This window comes from Alligator sinensis, unplaced genomic scaffold, assembly GCF_000455745.1.
Source record: "Alligator sinensis unplaced genomic scaffold, ASM45574v1 scaffold1031_1, whole genome shotgun sequence".
NCBI classification, from domain to species: domain Eukaryota; kingdom Metazoa; phylum Chordata; order Crocodylia; family Alligatoridae; genus Alligator; species Alligator sinensis.
Genome location: NW_005842167.1, coordinates 2076213 through 2090771, shown reverse-complemented (window position 1 = coordinate 2090771; position 14559 = coordinate 2076213). Strand labels below are relative to the sequence as shown.

At 44.6% G+C, this 14559-nt stretch overlaps 1 protein-coding gene across 4 annotated transcripts in view; it reads left to right on the top strand.

The window, feature by feature from the left end:
- Window positions 1-14559, top strand: part of LOC102387938 (phosphatidylinositol 3,4,5-trisphosphate 3-phosphatase TPTE2) — a 41746-nt gene that overhangs the window by 20454 nt on the left and 6733 nt on the right. For all 4 annotated transcript variants that reach the window (XM_006025785.3, XM_025206639.1, XM_025206638.1 and 1 more), the window contains exons 8-15: window positions 2615-2678; window positions 3111-3175; window positions 3841-3901; window positions 4855-4936; window positions 5619-5707; window positions 6831-6892; window positions 7730-7810; window positions 8236-8341. In XM_006025785.3, the coding sequence (XP_006025847.1) occupies window positions 2615-2678; window positions 3111-3175; window positions 3841-3901; window positions 4855-4936; window positions 5619-5707; window positions 6831-6892; window positions 7730-7810; window positions 8236-8341 (610 nt within the window). The remainder of the gene's footprint in view (window positions 1-2614; window positions 2679-3110; window positions 3176-3840; window positions 3902-4854; window positions 4937-5618; window positions 5708-6830; window positions 6893-7729; window positions 7811-8235; window positions 8342-14559) is intronic.

Here is a 14559-nt window from a genome sequence, read left to right as displayed (position 1 = left end):
TTGGATCTATTCGTCATGCATCTGCTGATGCACGATAAAGTGCCATTGGCTTTTCTGATGGCTTCGTCACACTGCCGACTCATGTTCATCTTGGAGTCCGCTAGGACTCCAAGATCCCTTTCCACTTCCGTGCCACCCAGCAGGTCATTTCCTAGGCAGTCGGTGTGCTGGACATCTTTTCTCCCTAGGCGCAGCATTTTGCATTTCTCCTTGTTGAATTGCATTCTGTTGTTTTCTGCCCACTTGTCCAACCTGTCCAGGTCTGCTTGTAGTTGTTCCCTGCCCTCTGGCGTGTCCACTTCTCCCCACAGTTTTGTGTCATCCGCAAACTTGGACAGAGTACACTTCACTCCCTCATCCAAGTAGCTGTTGAAGATATTGAAGTGAATTCTTACTTCTATTAAAGGAACACCAAGAAGTGATCTTCTTGTTTGTGGTGTTTTTCATGTTTTGTTTTTAAAGTCCCCACTACCGCGACTTTTGAAGTGCAGGATGCTGAATACATGAGGCATTGTGGGCACTTCAGTTATCTTGGGAGCTGCTCCTAAATAAAGGACCCCTTTCTTCCCCCCCCCCCCCCCCCCAATCTAGGTTTTCTTAGACATGTCATTTTTTTGGGTCCTCCCATCTCTGTCCAGATGGTAGTTTTGTTGGTGTGGGGTTTTTTGTTTGTTTGTTTTTTTTTTTTTTTTCCTTAAATAAAAAGTCTAGGACTCTACTTTGCTCATCATTGAAGGGTTTTTTTCCTGATACTTCCCAGCTTGACCTAGCAAGGAGCTGTTTGGGGCTGGGGGGAGGGCAATTTGGAGGCAGGGGCACATGCATCTGGATGCGTGTGCATCCTATACCCCAACCAATAGTATTCTCCAGGCAGGGTGGTGGGAGCATCCCTGGCAGCTGCATGTGGCAGGTCTCTCTATGGGGGCAGGGGTTGGAGGACCAGGGCTTGGACTGTCTCGGGGTATGTAGCAGTGTGGGTACTGGGGCTGCAGCAGGGCAGTGGGGGATGAGGGAGCAGGGCCTGCTCCTCCAATAGGGGAAAGGGTGGTGGCCCCTCAGGGGCAGCAGGGAGCTGTGTGGCTAAACCAATACCACCAGGGCCAGCATCCTTTCGCACACGGGCAGGGCAGCCAGGAGATGCAGCAGGGCTGGGGGAGCAGGGGGCTGCCATTCCTGAGTAAGAGGCACTGACAAGACTGGGGAGGCTGTGGGGTGGGAGTGGGGTGAGGGCAGGGGGGAGATTGGGTCAGGAGTGCAGGGCACAAACAGTGCTGGGGGCTGTTGGGAGTGAAGGGCATCAGCAGGGACAAGGGGTACTATGGGTCAGGAGTGAGGGGCACCACTGGCCTGGGGGGTTGGGTACTGTGGGTTGGGAGTGAGGGGCAGCAGCAGGGCTGGGGGAAGGCTATGGCTTGGGAGTGAGGGGCAGGGCTTGGGCACATTATTGGGGCCCCCCCGTCCCTAATAGCTGTACTTTTGTTTGTTTGTTTTTTAAATTGGAAATACAGTAACCCTACCCAGTGGTTCCCAACCTCCTTTTCTGTGCCCCACTGCTGGGAGCAGAGTGCGGCAGGACTGGTGGCCCAGGGGCAGCAGCAGGGGAGCTCCCGGCACATGGTGCAGTGCAGCTCATCTCATCTCTTCTGTGTGGTGCCACCGGCAGTGCCCTTGTGACCTGCATTTGGCTTGTGACCCAGGGTTGGGAACTTCTGCCCTAACCCTTGTGACCATCCTAGAGCCTTCTGCTCCAGTCTCATCCCTGTGTGGGTAGGAATGGAATTGGGATCAGGTTGCTTGAGACGAAGCAACAGAAGTGTTCCATAAACTTTAAAGTGTACTATATACTTTAACCTCAGAGTGCACTTACATGTGATGTGTGGGGCTGCTAGAGCATGTCAATGTATGTGCTCCAGCAGACTATTTCATAGTCTGCTCCATGCTGGATTTCCAGCATGTTGAACAGGCTCCCCATATGTATGTATCAGTAGTGCAGAGCATCTCCATGCTGAGAAAATGGTGGTGCCCTCTGAACGAAAGCACATCAAATGGGTCTTTATTTCAAAGTACCTCACCACCATTTTTATTTTTTTTTCAGTTGGGGGATGCACTGCACTACTGATGCATGTGATGCACGGGTGCTCTTAATTAACACAGCTTGCTAATTAAAAGCACCCAGTGTCTCTCCTCAGAAATGCATATAAAAATGCCCAGAGTTGGCAATATGCCCATGCCATTGTCCTGCATCAGCGTAGGCTAGGATGAGTATGTTTGTTCAGCAGTGTGATGAAGTTGATCATGTCCCTGGGGATGTTTCAGCTGCTTGTTTTGTTTTCCTTCAGTGAAGCTATTGCTAGCTACTGATTCCTGAAATCTTGTGCAGACAAGGCCTAATGAAGCATTGACTTGCCAGTAGGAATGCAAGACCCAACTGCTTTACATAGTCCCTCACTCTTAATGCAGGGGACCTGAAGCTTTGCCTCTCACTAATTATACCTTCCCCCGATAATGGAAATTGGTCTAGAAAACTACCAGTATTACAGATGATCACAAGTCTACTTGGGGTTCCTGTACTCACTTCTATGCATGGTTTTTGTTTGTTTCTTTCCCCTGACAGGTCTCGGAAAACAAAAGGCGTTATATGAAAGATGGCTTTGATCTGGATCTCACTTACATTACTGGTTTGTACACTTAAAGCATTGTCCAGTTCAAACCTGCTGGCACCTCCACCCACTGTTCTATGCCTAGCATTCTGAACAAGGGCACGTGTGACTTGGAGCACTGCCTACCCTGGAACAGTGAGGAGCAGAGATGGACAATCCACTTGGAGGACCATTATGTAAAATGGCTAGTGCAGGAAACTAGTTAAAATTTTAATATTTTTGTAATTACAAAGGTACACTTAAAGCTTGTGCCACACAATGGTGCTTGCAGCAAAAGTTCTTTTTTTTTTTTTTATGATGTTGCCTGTAACTAATTTTGGTCTTAACATTTAAAATCAGTGCCTTGGCTCTTGAAGCTTTATGGCTTTTTGCCTTAAGTTTGAAGCATTAGTACTACCAGCTTGTAGATTTTCTGATGTGTGACTTGTGGGATTTTTTTTTTTTTCTTAGACCGTGTTATTGCAATGTCATTCCCATCTTCTGGAAAGCAGTCTTTCTATAGGAATCCTATAGAGGTAAATCTTCTAATCACTCCTGACTTGTGACTTAAGTTTACAGAACTGAATTTCTGCACTCTACTTCCTATGTCTCTGCCAGGATACTGTGGATCAGATGAGAAATGCTAAACTGTCTCTGTGTGGTTTTATGCATTAAAACTGAAGGCTTTTTTTATGCCAGTACCAAGTGAATATATGGACAGTAGACTTAACACTATCTTGTGTTTTTACTCTATTTTGTTTTGGCTACCTTTTGTGGTTATGGAGACCCATCTTTATAACGTCTGAATTTTGACTTCTGCTTCCAAAGACCTTCTGAGGGGATCTCTCCCCTCTTTTATTTTTTCTTAATGAATACTAGAATCCTTAAACTTATCCCCCTGGTTGGGGGGAATGAATAAAGTGCAATCATTGCACTAAATTCAATCTTATGAATACACAAGTGTGCAGTTCCTTTTAAAGGAAAGGCAGGCAAATAGAGCAGTATGCTGAAGCCAGATAAGAGCCTGAGCTATTGCTTCATATTTAAGATCGGAGCTTCACTTTTTTCAGATGTTATGAATGCAGTTGCTGTACATCCACCTTGCTTAGGGTTGAGTGGAGCTGTTTAGTGTGAATGTGTGTAACACTAAATAGTTGAGCTCAAATAAGTCTCAACTGTCATCTATTTTTTTTTTTTTTAGGAAGTTGTGAAGTTCTTTGACACAAAGCATAAGGATCACTATAAAATCTACAACCTCTGCAGTAAGTCTTTAAGAATATCAGCAAGTAACATGGGTTTTCAAGCCAAGTTCAGAAGGGTTTAATGTCCAGGGTGTGTGGTATGTCTGCCTTCTGTACTGAGCTTTACTACTTGGAGCATCAAGTGTGGAATGAGACTATGTACCAATGTTAACAAGGCATGTCAAAAGCCTCCATGGTATGTTGGCTTTCTCGGGGAGAAGGCAGAGTAGACTGATACTAACTAGGTAATGGGAAAGGTCTGTGAGGAAGTATTGGATTTTCTGAAGTCAAAGCTCTCCTTGACTTCAGTGGGGCTAGGACTTGATCCCTGCTCTTATTGATACCCTGGATGGTACAGAGGGCTGTTAAGAACCAGAAACTGTTTCACTGAAACCTACTGGTAGGCTGGAGCTTGGGTGTGTCTTGGGTAGTAGATCTCCAACTTTTTATGATCGACTGCAGGTTGAACTGAGGTGGTTGGATATGATTATCTCCAGTTAAATGAAGGAATAGTAAAATGGCTCCTTCTTTAGTTTTGGCTGTTACAACCATGAGTCATCCTTTACTCCTGCCCAGGATTAATTGGTAGTTAAAAGCATTGTGCTGTGGTGCAGAGAGCTAGAAGGAATATGGGCTTCTGATCTGGAAAGACCCTGAATAGTAGTTAGCCCAAAAGCCCACAAACGGCTATTCTATGACCAGGTGGTAGGAGCCAACAGCAAGTCGGACAATCTACTAAAAATGGAAAAGCTCAGACCAAAGGACTGTGACCTGAAAGCTGGCTCACTTTTTCAGCTTACTCACTTTCAGAATTGAGCTTTCTTCTTTATTGGTTTAAATCCTAGCTAAAATGTTCATACCACACTATGGTGCTAGATCCTAGTATCTGCTAGTTATGCACATTCAAAACACAGCCAGAGTAAACTTTGATATTAACTTCCTTATGCCAATGAAGTGAGAACTCTTTCTTGTAGGTGAAAAAGGCTATGACCCAAAGTACTTCCACTACAGAGTAGAAAGAATCTTCATCGATGACCACAATGTCCCTACTCTGGTGTGAGTAATCTTTCTGTTCTTGGGGGTTTTTAAGACCCAGCTAGATAAAGCCTTGGCTGGGACGATTATAGCGGATATGGTCCTGCTTTGAGCAGGAGGTGGACTAGACTTCCTGTGGCTCCTTTCAACCCTAATGTTCTACTGTTCTAATACAAGCTTCCCTCACTTTATACTGTACATGCATTCCTGGAAAATGGTGCATAACTTGAATTTTCATAAAAGGAACCCACTTTACAATGTAACGAATAGGGATACATTCCAAGACCTTGGCTTTACTGACACCAAGACCCATTTCTACCACTCTCTCTTACAAGGCTATTTTGGTACTTGCCAGCAGCAGACAGTACACACAACCACAGGGCACTGTCATAATGGTGATGGCAACTAAAGAAATGCATGTTGCAGACAAGGAGCAGATCCTCAGAGACTATATTTTGGTGCACATCACTCCCACAATGCACTGCCCAAAGCAGATGACTGGGCTTTCACCGCGCCCATTGCATAAGAGTGAATTTACCTTGCATATAACACATTTTTGGTATTAAAGGGTCATCGCATAAGAGCAAATTTGTACATGCAGAACCTGCACAAAGCAAGGGAAGCCTGTAGACTAGTATTTGTCCCTTTTCTTGTTTACTATAGGATGTAGAAATGGTTCTAACACTTAATGGTTTTTATCCAGGGACATGCTGAAGTTTACTGCCAGTGTCCGGGAGTGGATGAAACAAGATGAAGAAAACATCATAGCAATTCACTGCAAAGGAGGCAAGGGTAAGAGTGCTTATTTTTAGCAAGCAAGAGGATCAAAGACACAAGTCTTACTACTGTAGTGTTAGTACTTAAAGTTAATGAGTCTTCAACTAACTGATCAAACTACAGATTGATGCAAGTACTACATGAGCATGGGATAACTTGGATGTATCATGGTCAAATAAGTTGCATGCTAACAAGTCTGTACTCCTTACACAAAGGTCCCAAAACTTTTTACAGAGACCAGGATAAAATTTTCAAAGTTGTACAAGAATAAGCCTCAAAGTCTGAACAGTAGATTATATTAAGAAGTACTGAGTTTTGCAATAATTGTGATGTAAAAAAACAACAAACTCCCTTGCCCCTCAGACTGGACAAAGCAATTCTAGCCTTCAAGAAATCCTGGTTGTAGGACCCAAGCAACCCTTTGGAACAGTTCTCAGTCCAAGGCTATTGCCACTGCAAAGACTTCTATGTCCTGAGCTTCAATAAAACTTTTATTATAATGCCTGTGGGCAAACCTTCACTATAAAATACTAAAATTGGTTTAAGAAGCACTTATCAAAGCAGCTGTCTAAAACTGTCCTTGTTAACATGCCCAAACTTGTCAATAAAGTTGAGCTGCACTCAACTTTCAAAGTTCAGCACTCATGAAAACTTTTCACACTTCACTTTAAAAACAAACAAAAAAACCTTCTAAAGATGTTTGTAAACCAACCCCTCTCCTCCCACCATGACTGGCTTTGAGTGATCTCCTTACTCTTTCAACAATCTGAAGAACAGACTGGTATTGCCAATCTCTTTAAAGCAAGACTCCTTTCTTGCTTGTAGTGCTGGGGCATGACTGATTTTAGTGAATTCTACTTTGAAAATCATTTATTTTGTTAACTCACTCCTCTTTAGAGCAGTATCTGGATTTTTCTCAGGAATGGACTTTAATGAACTTGCACCTAAATCTACAAGCTTAACTTCACAATGGATGGATTTTCTTTTTGTGTTCAGTAATTTTGAAATCTGCTACAAGATCCTAGCTTCTGGCAACACTTGGAGTTTTAGAAATAACATGTAACTTCATGTTGCCAGTCATGTGCAACTTCAGGTACCTTGATAGATGAATTGGATTTTTCTTTCCTTTCTAATGCAGGCAGGACTGGAACAATGGTCTGTACCTGGCTTATTGACAGTGATCAATTTGAAAGTGCAAAGGTATGAAACTGATAAAGGGGTGTTTTTGTATTTTAAATCAAATTAAAGTTGGCAAAAGATGAGGTATTTTTCTGAGTAGAATGATGCTACCTAGGGAGATTCTCCCTCTGAATGGCATGCCTCATTCTGCATTACAAATGAACAACTTTTTGAGATGTAAACCTTCATTACTCAAGGGGATGGAAAATAGTAGCAGTTGGGAAGATCTAGAGGATGAGCCATGCTGGGATGACCTGTCTAGAAGCACTTGACTGCCTTCAACTACTTTTCATATTCTCACCTTTTTTTTTTTAAGCTTTTTAATATCCCAACTTTCTGAAGTCCATTCTCTATATGAGGTTTGGTTTGCTTGGTTTACTCAAAGCTGAATCAACTTTGAATGTCCATGTTGTCGCCTTCCCCTTTCCTCCCCCTCCCCCAAGCAATCTGTTGCCATTGGCTAACGTCTACCAAATCGATACACATGGTATCTTGCATGAAACTCTCAGTTGTTTTGAACTGATTTTTCTTTTTCACTTGGTCTGGAGACTAGGATGCTTACTATCTGGTGTGGGATAATGATGGGGTAGGGAGGGGGCGAGGAAATCTAACGAGGCCTAGTCTGATTGTTATAGTCATAACTAGCAAACTTTCAAGCAAAAAAAAAAAAAAGTTGCCCTGTTTAAGTATTGAGTATATCCCTCCTTGGAAGCCAGTGAATTCACTTGCCAAAATAGCAGTAGAGGTGGTTTTGGTATGCTCTTAATCTGCAATGGAACAGACTTCACTGTGAAGCAGCTGTCTTCACTGCTAAAGAATGTATCTCTTACTTTTTATTTCAAATGTTTGCACATATAGGAGAGCTTGGACTATTTTGGGGAGAGAAGAACAGATAGAAGTACCAGCTCCAAATTTCAAGGAGTAGAAACTCCATCTCAGGTAAGGCTGAACAGAATGACTGCTAGTTGTGGAGGCAAAGTGCACATCAAGACATTGTCACTAAGTGTGTACAAAATGGGATGGAAGAATCAATATCTTCTAACCCTCTGTACCACATTTTGGGTATCAAGCTATTGAGAACCTTACTTTTCATGGAGCTCAAACTCCCTGGGGAGCAGGGAAGGGAAATGCATTACCTAGCAGTTAACTTGAAGAAAAGTTTCTAGCCCTTGAATCATTAGGTAATGGTTCTAATAAGCATAACTGGTGACTTAAGGATATTTGAAGCAGAGGAGACGGGATTGTTACTTCCAGGTGAAGTAGAAAATTAAACACAATTAGTCATTATCTTTGCACTGCCTTCTGAAGTTCAGGTGCCAAATGTGAGCATTTAACCCTCTTTTTCTTTTGTTCTTTCATTTCAGAGCAGATATGTTGGCTATTATGAAATAATGAAAAACAAATATGGCCTGAAACTTCCACCAGAGAGGGAACTCAGAATAAGAAACATCAAGATCCACGCTATACGTGGTAAGAACTATTAAATATAGATGCTCTTCTGCACGTTTCATTGCTGGCTTAAACCAACATGCATTAGTGTTCACTCTATACGCTGTAACTCTGTGGGGTCCCCAGGGTTTGGTCCTCAGACCGATTTTATTTTTTTTTTTTAATCATTCAGTATCTTCATCAGTGATTTGGACGAGGGCGTGGAGAGCACCCTCTCCAAGTTTGCTGATGATACCAAGTTATGGGGTGAAGTTAGTACACCAGAAGGCAGGGAACAGATTCAGGCTGCCCTGGACAGGTTGGATCAATGGGCAGAGAGAAATAGGATGCAATTTAATAAAGATAAATGTAAGGTACTCCACCTGGGAAGGAGGAACCCCCAGCACACCTATAGGTTGGGGAGTGTCCTTCTCAGCAGTTCAGAGGCAGAGAGAGATCTTGGAGTCATAATTGACTTCAAGATGAACATGAGCTGGCAGTGTAATGAGGCCATCAAGGCCAATCGCACCTTGTTGTGCATGACTAACGGATCAAAGGAGGTGATGCTCCCCCTCTATGCGGCACTGGTCAGGCTGCAGTTGGAGTACTGTGTCCAGTTTTGGGCATTGCACTTCAAGAGGGACGCGGGGAATCCCGAGAGGGTCCAGAGGAGGGCCACTTGCATGATTAGTGGCCTTCGTGATAGCCCCTACGGGGGGAGGTTGAGAGCTGAATCTCTTCAGCCTTCACAAGAGACGGCTGAGGGGAGACCTTGTGGCCACCTATAAATTTATTAGGGGAGGTCAACAGGGGATAGGGGACGAGCTGTTTACTAGGGCACCCCAGGGAGTGACTAGGAATAACGGGTGTAAACTAGTTGAGTGGATTTAGGTTGGATATTAGGAATAAATGTTTCACAGTAAGAGTGGCCAGGATCTGGAATGGGCTTCCAAAAGAGGTGGTGCTATCACCTAGCTTGGAGGTCGTATTCAAGAGGAGGTTAGACAGTCACCTGGCTGGGGTCATCTGACCTCGGCCCTCTTTTTCCTGCCAGGGGCAGGGGGTCGGACACAATCCATTGTGGTCCCTTCCAACTCTACAATCTATGAACTTTGAACAGATGCTCACCAAGGTATAGTATGCTGCTGGTGAAGAGATGCCCCCTTTTTTTTTAATAAATTTATAGGCTGCCACCAAGTCCCCTTTTAAGTTGTTCTTTTCTCCAGGCTGAACAGTCCCATGTCCTTTCAGTCTCTCCTCATATGACCTGCTCTCCTGATCTCTAATCATGTGGCCTTCCTTTTGGAGACTCTCTCAAGCTTCTCCACAAACTTCCTGAAGTGTAGTGCCCAGAACTGCATGCAGTACTCCAGCTGCAGTCTCAAAGCAGAGTAGAGGAGGGGGATGACATACTTAGTCTTGCTTGAGATGCACTGGTAGATGCATGCCAGCACTTTGTTTGCTTTGCTAGCTACAATATTGCGTTGGTTCCTCATGTTCATTGTGTGGTCCATCACAACTTCCAGGTCTTACAGGCTTGGTGGCGCTACACTTGCCAACACCACACCTGGAAGTGTTATGGATTATTCCTCCCTAGGTAGAGCACTTTAAACTTCTGGTTAATGTTTAACATGGAGGTTTTGATCTACCCACCTTGCAAGCCTGTCCAGGTCACCCTGTATCCCTAGCCGGTCCTCAAGTTTGACTGCCCTCCTCCATAATTTTGGTGTTGCCTGCAAACTTTGCCAGTCTGCTTTTTAACACTCAAATACAAATCATTGAACATATTGAAAAACACTAGTCTTGTACTGAACCCTGAGAGGTGCCACTGGTCACTTTCTGCCATGTTGACTTAATCTCCCACAATGTCCTTGTGGTAAAATTGGGAAAATGCAGCTTTGACACTTTTTACAGTCTGGCTAAGTAGGACCCAGAGAGTAGTTATAGATGGAACCAAGTCAAAGGGACTGCAGGAGGTGATCCAGTCCAATTCCCTGCTCAAGGCAGGACCATCCCCCAGCTAGGTCATCCCAGGCAAGGCTTTGTCTAGCCAGGTCTAGAACCACCAAGGATGGAAATTCCACCGCTCTGTGTAACCTGTTCCAGTATTTTACTACCATCCTAGCAAGAACACTTTTTCCTAAACTTGCTGGAATTTGACAACAAGCAGTAATGGTCTCACCTTCCATCACTGAGAGTAGTCCATCTCCATCCTCTTTCAAAACCCACCCTCAGATAGTTTAAGACCCATTTCTTTTTTTTTTTTCTTCTTCTTAGTCCATTGGAGGGTAACAATCTGTCCACATCCTTTTTGTAGTGGGGAGCCCAAAACTGAACACAGTATTCCAGATGTGGCCTCACTAGTGCTAAATATGGGAATAATTGCTTCCCTTGACCTGATGGCAACATTCCTCCTGATGCAGCCAAGTATGCCATTCAACTTCTTGAGAACAAGGGCACACTGTTGGCTAACTTAGCTTATTGTCTACTGTAATCCCCAGGTCCTCTTTCTGCAGAGCTGCTGCCCAGCCAGTTGGCCCCTGACTGGTACTGGTGCATGGGATTGTTCCATCCTAAGTGCAGGACTTTGTACTTGTCCTTGTTGAACCTCCAGGAGATTCCTTTTGTCCCAGTCCTTCAACTTGTCTAGGCCACTCTCTGAATCCTAGTTCTACCTTCCAGCATATCTACTACTCCTCCTAGCTTGCTGTCATCATCAAACTTGCTGAGGGTGCACTTTTAAGCCATCTTCCTGGTCATTGATGAAGACATGGAACAAAACCGGCCCCAGGACTGACCCCTGGGGCACTCCATTTGATACCAACTGCTAACTAGACATTGAGCCATTGGTCACTACCCTCTGAGCCCAATGCCCCAGCCAGTTTTCTATCCACTTTACAGTCCATTCATCCAGCCCATACTTCCTGTTGTGGAAGGCCATATCAAAAAGCTTTGCTAAAATCAAGGTACACTGCATCCACAGAGCCAGTCATCTTATCACAAAAGGCAGTTGAGTTGGTCAGGCATGACTTGCCCTATGCTGACTGTTCCTAATTGCCTTCTCCAAGTTCTCTCAGATTCCTTGAGCATCGGCTGCATGACTTTCTTTTTTTTTTTTTTTTTTCCAGGGACTGAGATGAGGCTGACCTGGTCTATAGTTCCCTGGATCCCCTCTTTTTTTTTTTCTTTCTTTCTTTCTTTCTTTCTTTCCTCTTTCTTAAATATGGGCACTGTTCACCCTTTCTCCAATCATCCAGGACCTCTCCTGATCACCATGAGTTTGCAGAGCCACAGGCCATCTCTTGAAGTCTCACTGGCCAACTTCCTCAGCACCCTCAGGTGCATCCCATCTGGCCCCATGGACTTGTATATGTCCAGCTTTTTCTAAATAGTTCCTAACCTGTTCTATCACCACTGTTTGGCTGCTCACCTCCTCCCCAAATTGTGCTACCTGGTACAGCAGTCTGGGAGCTGACCTTGCCTGTGAAGACAGGCAAAAAAGGCATTGACTACTGGCATCCTCTGTCACAAGGTTGCTTCCCCCATTCAGTAAGGGACCCACACCTTTGTGTTGTTTGTTTTTTCTCTTCTTTTTCCCCCCTCCTTTCTACCATCATACCTGCAACAAGAAGGGTTTCTACCCTTCACATCCCTTGCTAGCTGTAACTCCAATTGCACTTTAGCCTTCCTGACTTCATCCCTGCATGCCTGAGCAATGTTCTTATACTCCTCCCTAGTTATTTGTCCTAATTTCCACTTACAAGCTTCCTTTTTGTGACTCTCTTTTTTTTTCAGTGAGCTTAAAATAAAAAAGAGTTTCCCTGCTCTAAGCCAAGCATGGTCCCCTGTTGGCTGTTCCAGCACTTGCTCTAGGAAATTGTTCCCAACACTCTACAAAGACTTCTTGGATTGTCTGTGCACTGCTATATTGCCGCCCCCCCCAGCAGATATCAGGGTGAATGAAGTCCACCATGAGAACCAGGGCCTGTGATTGGGGAAACTTCTGCTAGCTGTTTTTTAAGAGAGCCTCATCCACTACTTCCTCCTACACTGGTCTATAGCGGACCCCCACCATGACATCACCCATGTTGCTCTCGCCTCTAACCTTAGGCCTGTTGAGAGTCTCTGGGTTATCTCCCATTTGATATTGGAGCTCTGAGCAATCTATATGGCACTTGCATGAAGTGCAACTCCCCCTATTCCTTGCCTCTACTTCCTGAACAGTTTGTACTCACCCATGACCGCTCTAGTCATGAGCTGCCCCACCAAGTTTGTTATTCCAGTCATGTCATAGTTCTGTGACTGTGCAAGGACTTCCAGTTCTTTCTGCTTATTTTCCAGGCTCTGTGCATTCATGTACAGGCACCTGAGGTTTCTAGTCCATTTTTCCCCCCCCTGATTTCTCAGAAAGCACCCCCTCTATTGCCTATACCAGAGGAAGGGGCAAGAGAACAGTGGACATAAACACTTGAGACCATAAATTCTAGTAGCTGACTGGAAGATGCCTCTGTAGTGAAATAGGGATGCTTTCATACTTGCTTCTGTACAAGATGGAAACAGCAGGCTTTTCAGAACTTAGCAGCTGAGTTGACCCATACAGTCAAATCCTATACCCTTCTCTGGGAGGCTTATGCTAGTGCTCTCTGGGTGCATCTACATGTACCAGTTTTGTGGAGTTTGTCATCTTTTAAAGGCACTCTAGCCCAATTTTAAGGCAAACTTAAGGGCACATGCATGCCCTTTATGTGTTTAAATGATGTTTTTGTAGCTACTTGTGTCTAAATTTTTGATACTTGCAAAAAAGGGTATTAAATTTGGGCACAGATAGCTAAACTATTAACACACACACATTTTAAGGTGCATTAATGCTGTGTATGGACTGACTTGGGACTAGTCCCAAGTCAGTCCACACATGCTGTGTTTTAATGCACTTCAGTATGTTCACATGTTGATGCAAGCCTAAATTACCTTAATGCACATTAAGCTAATGCAAATTTAAATTTAGGCATGCCTAAATGCGCATGTAGATATGTCTGTAGTGGACAAAAGGCAGTTTCCAGGTGTCTTGCTTTCTGAACTCTAGGCCTCTGGCAGACTTCAATTTGAAGTCATGACTAACAGGTTGATCATGTCTTAAGTGTGGTGATGTTTACCACTGTGGCACCATTAATGACTTGAACAGCCAGACACAGAAAACTTATTCTACACTGTCTAGTAATCTAGTATGGTCCCACCAGGCTTCCCTACTTACAATTGGGCAGTTGGCATTTGAGGGTTACGGGTTGTACAGATGAGACTGGGGGGGAAGGGAGGGGGTGTTGCTCTCTGAGGAACAACATACATCTTCTGTAATCAAGATGGGATCAGAGGAAGGTCAAACTAAGGTACTGTGGGTCAGGATAAAAGGGAGTCTGGGGGGGAGGGGCAGGGGACAGCAACTGGGTAGACCCCCCACTACCATAGATTGCCACACCAGGAGGGTGAGCTAGACCTGGAATTCTCCAGACGGCTCCTTGGAGGCCATACAGTTGAGAGAGATGGTTGTCATGGGTGACCTAAACTACCCTAACATCTGCTGGGGGATCAGTCAGCCAAATCTAACCACTTAGGTTGGTTCTTAACCTGCATACAGGACCTCCATCTAAAGTACAAGGTATATGATCCCACTGGGGGAACATCTTGCTGGACTTGGTGTTAGCTAGAGGGGATGACCTGGTGGGGAATCTGCAGGCACAAGGTAACCTAGGGGATGGTGACCATCATCTGCTAGAATTCGCTATCTGGTGAAGGGTAGGTAAACAAACAACCTTTCTGAAGGTCTAGCATTTCAGTCCTAACTTCAGTGTGCTCAGGAGATGAGCTTTTAACACCTCACTAGCTAAAGAGCACTGACAAAATGGGGGTCCAGGAAGGGTGGTGGTTCCTCAAGGGGGTCATCTTACAGGCACAGAAGACAATCCCATTGCACATAAAAGGGGCCAAGAAGCTCCCTTGTGCTTTCCTGGACTTCCCTATTCATAGATGTTAGGGTTGGAAGGGACTTCAACTGATCATTTAAGTCTGACCCCTTGCATAGGCAGGAAAGAGAGCTGGGTTCAGATGACCCCAGCCAGATGCCTATCTAACCTCCTCTTGAAGACCCCCAGGGTAGGGGAGAGCACCACCTCCCTTGGGAGCCCATTCCAGACTTTGGCCACTCTAACTGTGAAGAAGTTCTTCCTAATATCCAGTCTAAATCTGCTCTCTGCTAGCTTGTGGCC